This window comes from Aplysia californica, unplaced genomic scaffold, assembly GCF_000002075.1.
Source record: "Aplysia californica isolate F4 #8 unplaced genomic scaffold, AplCal3.0 scaffold00405, whole genome shotgun sequence".
Classification (NCBI taxonomy): domain Eukaryota; kingdom Metazoa; phylum Mollusca; class Gastropoda; order Aplysiida; family Aplysiidae; genus Aplysia; species Aplysia californica.
Genome location: NW_004797675.1, coordinates 395,215 through 401,846, shown reverse-complemented (window position 1 = coordinate 401,846; position 6,632 = coordinate 395,215). Strand labels below are relative to the sequence as shown.

Genomic DNA, 6,632 nt, shown 5'->3' with positions numbered 1-6,632 from the left:
ATATATACACACCTATAATATACATATATAGATTAAGACAAAGGGACATTGGAGAGCGACGAGCAAAATGTCGCGTGCTGTCTTTTATGCCACTTGAAAAAGGTAGTATCTGGAAAAACAATAATTTGGTGTCCTACCCTCATTTTACTGTTCCTGGTATCTGTTTTATTCGCTAAACATTATATTCATTTCAGTTCACCGAGTTGTAATAATGACCCCCTCCAACCCCCTCCCCCTCCTCACTTCGTTTCTTCTTTTCCGTTTCCGCCTCTAACGGTATTATGAGACCATTGTTGTGGAACGGATGAAAAACAAAAAGTAATGAATTCCGTCCTGGCCGACAAACCGCATGGTAGAGCTTTGGGCGTCCCTGCCAGACTCGCGGTGACAATAGATGCTCACGTTTGCTCGCACGGGACCGCTGCCAGCGTCACAAACCAACGGGGAAAGGGTACAAAGAGAGGCAGGTCCCACGGGGTCTAAGAGTGTAAATGCACGTGAAATCACGCTGTGGACCCAAGGGATCCATAATAATATCATTTTGTACGCCGACCGGTTATATTTTGACAGAGTGTGTGACACGTGAAAAGATACCGCTGTTGATTTTGCACACAGCTCTGTGAGTGGCAATATTTGAGTGAGTGCTGCCGTTGCCAACTTATTCCCTATCATGATTTAATCAGAGAGACACCACGATTGATTTTCTGGCGTTGATTAAATGTAAAGATTGTAGTGAAGGCTGATTTAATCTCCCAGCCATAATCCGTTTACAGCCTGGCAATGTAGAAGACATTACTGTTTTTGTCAGTCTGACGTAGACATAATAATATGATGTGCCTAATAAGCAAGGAGTGCTTACCATAACAAAGCAGTTTTAGCGGGTGCTTAAAATGCACCACCTGTAGGTCCTTTGTCTTCCAGACCCCTCTGTTATTTCTGCCTATTTTGCTTTTTACATCAACGTTTTTCCATTTTCTTCAAACCGAAACAAACAAAAAAAGAGGAAAAAAATAAAAACAAAAAAAACAACCCATATTGTTCTTTTCGTGTGAATACCAGCAAGCTTAATAAATTAATAACAATATCCGCTTTTGTTATTAGTATAGTTTATTTATTTATAAACAATGACAATCGGACACAATGAATGCTCACTGCATGGTTTGATTAATAAAAGTATGCGAATTATTAGTTTGAAGTAGCAATTATATTTTAAAATAAGACTAGGTTCTCAGTTGAGGTTGTATTGTGTCCAATCTCCTTGTTTTATCCCTTAAGTTGTCAGCGCATGTTTTAAAATCCTTTAATACTCAAATTATCTGAACTTTCTTTCTCTCCCCCCCCCCCCCCCACACACACACTCCACCTCCCTATTCTAGGCTGCCCGCTATGAGCAGGCCTGTCAGCTGTACTGGAGACCCCCATGATGGATGAGATCAGGACGGAAGTGGTTAGTGACAAGTACACGGATGACGACAGCAGCGATGTGGCCTCGGACATGCAGGGCGCCATCTTGTGGCCCAGGAGGTAAGAGGGTTAATTGTTAGAGAAATCAGACACTTGATTATGGCTCTCCGAAACTAGTAATACGAACTTATTGTAATCTGTGGTTTGCCCTGTATGCTTTCCGGGAAGACCAGAATGTTTCAGAATCATGTTCTAAGGTCAGCTGGGGTAGTAATCGTTATATGCATTTATATCATTATAGTTATTAATATTATTATTATTATTATTATTATTATTGCTGTAGTTATTGTTATTGTTGTTATTGTTATTTCATTGTTATTCTTATTGTTGCTGTTGTTGTTGTTGTCGTTGTTGTTGCTGTTGTTGTTGTTGCTGTTGTTGTTGTTGCTGTTGTTGTTTTATTGGCTATACAAGGAGGGAATAACAGAAACAAAGCACTGTTTCCCCTGATGTGTTTGTAGCCGCTACCCCAGACCCGTACGGGAAGTGGTTAAGGATACAGACAGTTTTCGGGTACAGCCGAACTTGCTATAACGACTTCTTGTCCAAGATAACTTCTTTTGTCCTCTACAATGAGTGGTCGTATTTGACAGGTTCGCCACTATTATTTTCTTTAGGTCAACTTTCAATTCACTGGGGTACCTTACTTGCTTTTTTGGTGTATTGCTTGTTGCAATTTTCTGAGAGTCGAATGCTATTAGGCCGGCACTTATATTATGACCTTATTGTGTTGCAAGTGCCGTAAAACACTTACTAAAACTTTTTAAAAATCTAAAAACTAAATTCTATCGGGCGTCAAAGCGTGTTTTATGACTACGAGTTTGGCTCAAAGAAGTGCACCCATGTTTCATCACAAATGACGATCTTGGCCAGGCGCAGGGGTTGCAATTCCCATAAGTATTTAGAAGTTTGGTGGCATACTCTAACCGTACTCTTTTATTTTCATTGGTCAAAATATGGGGTGTCTATCGAGCCAAGAACTTTATCAGCCCAAAATCTTCATGTAGCACTCTGTGCTTTGACAACAAATGAAGACCCACTCTCTCCAGGTGATCTCATGAAGCCTTACCAAAGAGTCTACATAACAAGAGGGGCCACTCCTCTCTTTGAGCCAATTAAAAAAGTGTCCTCAAAATTCGGTGGCGCCCTTTTCGCAAATGCGCACCCTTTGCGAATAGAGTTACTCTACTTGCGTTTAAAAAATCAAAGTGAAACTAGCAAGTTTTTGGATAAATTTCGGAAGAACGCTTTTTTTAATGGTTACGCTAACAAAAAACCTCTTCCGGAGGAAGGGGTGATTGTTTTCTTCGTTTAATTTGAATGAAAGGCGAGAGGTCATTAAAATAAAATAAAAACACCTAAAACTCCTCACTGAACGAACCCAAACTGCTGAAAAACAGCAGTCGATCTGCGCACGCAAGGAGGTGCTATTCCTATTCTTCTTCTGGAAAAACGAAAGAGAGCTTCAAAACAGACTGCAGCGCCATCTGAAGCAAAGAGCGGACTTCCGGCGGACACTTTTTTGGCTGAGTGGCCCATCTTGTTATATACTATCTTTGGCCTTACTCGACTGTCTTCGTTAACTATAGCTCAGATGGCCCCAACAGTTTGGGGGGGTTGCTTTTGGGGAAAGCGGAGTGCTTTTACCCCTTTTTTCGGAAATTCCCCATTCGATGCTTCTATAATACAGAAATCAACGAGAGACCGTTACTCCAGAGATAAAAGTCCTCAATGCATCTGACTGCAACGTTTCATAGAAGTCGACAGATTCTTTACTGGTCGCTGTACAAACGTTTACATGTAATATGTTGGACCGCATGCCACCTGGCGCAAGGCTGACTTTTTCCATGTTCATTTTGGCAAGTCCCGTTCACTTACTGACTTAACAAAACTGTACGTATCTTTCCAGAGGACCAAATTAGATGCACCATGGCACCCAGCATCAGTAAACAACAAGAATTTATAAAATATCGTGTCCGTTAAAATAGCACAATTTAGTGTCCGTCAAGTCGCGCAGTCTCATTTTGTTTTAAAACCTCCTCGTACAAAATCTCCAACATTCACCTACATCCCCTTGTTGGCATTCGATGTTACCAATACATGTAGGTGCTCTTTATCATACATTCCACCTGAAAATAAAAACCAAAACTAAACTTAACTAAACTAACAAGTTCCAAATCCGTTATAATGATTTTAAATTTCGCCATCACAAGAATACGCCTACCTCCTCCTTCTCCTCTAACCGAACGTAGGTTAACGCTTTGGTACATTCCGCTTTTACTCCTTCATTGGGCCGGGGAAGATTTGACATACATTCTTCCACCTTTCCACTTTTATTCCGCATGACAAAATGTCAAATATCTCAATCCCTTCTACCCGGGTTCCGGGCCTATTTTGTCAGTCTGCCCCGCCTCCCTCAAGAACACCCTTTTCTTTTTTCAAGTCAGTGACCGGAGCCAGACAGCATCTAGACCCTGTTAGACAAGGCAATCGATGGCGGGGGCTGGCAGCTTGGTGTGGGTCGCTGGGGTGCATCATTCTAGGAGAATCATGTGATTAAGATTGACGGCAGTGAAAAGTAGCACCTCGCTACCAAACTGTCCGAATTGATTTAGTGTCGGTCTCTAGCAGCTTAGCGGTCTGGTTGTCCCCGAATCCTGCCTTAATAAAGAGATCATCTCGGTTCTTAATAATTTTATGTCTTCGTTTTCAATAGAGCCTTTTGGTTATTGTCTGAGATTAATTTTTTGGCTTTGTGCAAGATCTTGTACAAACGGTTGAAACTGTCTGTCGAATATGCATGTGAGCGTGCGTGCATGTGTGTGTGTGTGTGTGTGTGTGTGTGTGTGTGTGTGTGTGTGCGTGTGTGTGTGTGTGTGTGTGTGTGTGTGTGTGTGTGTGTGTAAGTGTGTGTGTGGTAAATGTAAGTCAGTGCGTGTGCAGGTGTAAGTGTGCATGGTGCTAGAAGTTTACTGCAACACAAAACAGAGATAGATAGATAGATAGATAGATAGATAGATAGATAGATAGATAGATAGATAGATAGATAGATAGATAGATAGTTAGATAGTTAGAGATAGAGAGAGAGTGTGTGTTTGTGTGTTGTGTGTGTGTGTGTGTGTGAGAGAGAGAGAGAGAGAGAGAGAGAGAGAGAGAGAGAGAGAGAACGAGAGAGAGAGAGAGAGAGAGAGAGAGAGAGAGACACACAGAGAGAGAGAGAGAGATGAAGGGGAGTGTGAGGATTCAATCAGGGTGAGCAAATCATTTTTTCCCGGGAGTATCTTATAACTCAGTACGCTTTGGAAACACAATAGATCTAGTTAGTTTGGCGTAGTAACATGATGTTTTTTTTAGTGGAGCAGACTTCACCTAGACTTCATCTGTCTTCGTCGATGAACTCAAATTAATTTTCGGTGGAAGATGCACGAAAATGTACATACGGAGAAGTTAAAACGCCCTTACCGGGTTACGACGACTGAAAAATTGGTCTAAACTTAGAATGAATTGAGTGCATAAGTTTGTTGGAGTGGTTCGTTTCGATTTGGACCCGAAAACGTTAATCGACAGAGAGAACCCATTGACAACGTGCAGGTGCCTTCGAATAATATAAATACTAAATAACAATCATTTGCCATTGGGGCAGGTCACTCGCCGTCTACTAATTGAACGGCTGACACACCCTTTTGTGGGTAGAGGAAAGAACTTCCGAGGTCCCGGCGTACGAGCGTCACAGCGTTGAAAGGAGCAGGTCTGTTTACAGTTTACAGAGCTCTGACAGAAAGCCGCTTGTGCTTGGGTTATACGTGATGAAGCTGTCATCTCTCAGATGGCACTTCCCGACTTAGGGGCGGTTCTTTAAGAAGTGATGAATAAAATTTTTGATCCACGAGGGCTCCTCATCTTCTCTCCGTTGCTTTCTCGAAGACGACAGTCAGATGGTGAGAGGGGGAATTTTTCAAATAGTACGTACCCTCTGAAAGAAAATACTCCTAAGATACCCAGTCGTTGAAGTGTTCACAATTCACAGTGTTTTGCCATGACGCTTGAAACACACACACACACACACACACACACACACACACACACACACACACACACACATACACACACACACACGAAGACGAACACACACAAATACACACACGCAAGCATACGTACAGAAGCACAGATACACATACACACACAAACACAGACAAACACGTACATGGGGGCTCTCGCGGTCTGGAGGTTAAGGTGTTCACCTCTCATTCAAAGGTCCCGGGTTCGAATCAGGGTAGCGACGGAAACATTTTCTTCCTTTAAAATTGTCTCCTTTCACCTCCTATCATGCTCTCTAGCAATAGTCTGTCTCTGACGTCTGCTTTCGTCTCCGCTTTCTGCCCCCACTCCCTCATCTCCTTTGCCCCCCCCCCCTCTGGGCTCCTGATTTTTTTTCTGCAGCCTTTCGACTGCTACTCCTTGGCCCCTTCTTATTGCTGTCTTTAAGCCACACCCCTGGTCTTCTGGTAGGAAACATCTACACCTAGCCTTCTCGGACAAGGGCGAAAAATCTTGGAGGTCCCGTGTGCAAGTTGCGCACATTAATGATCCCTTGGTGGTCTAGAATCTATAAGAGTAGGCTTCGGCTGCCGCCCGGGCTAAATTCAAAATTTCCTACCAACTAAAAATGTTTGGTGTGTCCCGCCCGCTTATGTGACCTTATGCAGTTGCGAGCGCCGTAAAACACCAAACAAGAAACCAAACCGAAAAAGACAACTTACATACACATGTAGATCTATACACATGCACACATTCACACACAAACACACACACATACACATACACACACACACACACACATACACACATAAACATACACAAACAGACTCACACACATACATATTTATTTTCAATCTCATTCATCTGTGAAAAGTTGAGCATAAACCGAGTCCTTCATGAATTCCCATAATATGCATATTGTAAAGCAGTGAAATCAACTTTAAGGTTAAAATGGAAAATGAGATAATGGGGAATATAAATGAAACAAGACTAGAAGAATAAAGAAATACGCCAGCGAAAAAGGAAAACAATGAAGCTTTGAAAACAAAATTCACTCATGTGCACAGAGCACACCAACACACACACACACACACACACACACACACACACACACACACACACACACAATA

At 42.2% G+C, this 6,632-nt stretch overlaps 1 protein-coding gene across 1 annotated transcript in view; it reads left to right on the top strand.

Moving 5' to 3' along the window:
* Positions 1-6,632, top strand: part of LOC101849629 — a gene marked incomplete in the record, with an annotated part of 106,097 nt that overhangs the window by 65,829 nt on the left and 33,636 nt on the right. Inside the window, 1 exon segment of the mRNA XM_035971258.1 lies at positions 1,377-1,524. Within this exon segment, the coding sequence (XP_035827151.1) occupies positions 1,421-1,524 (104 nt within the window).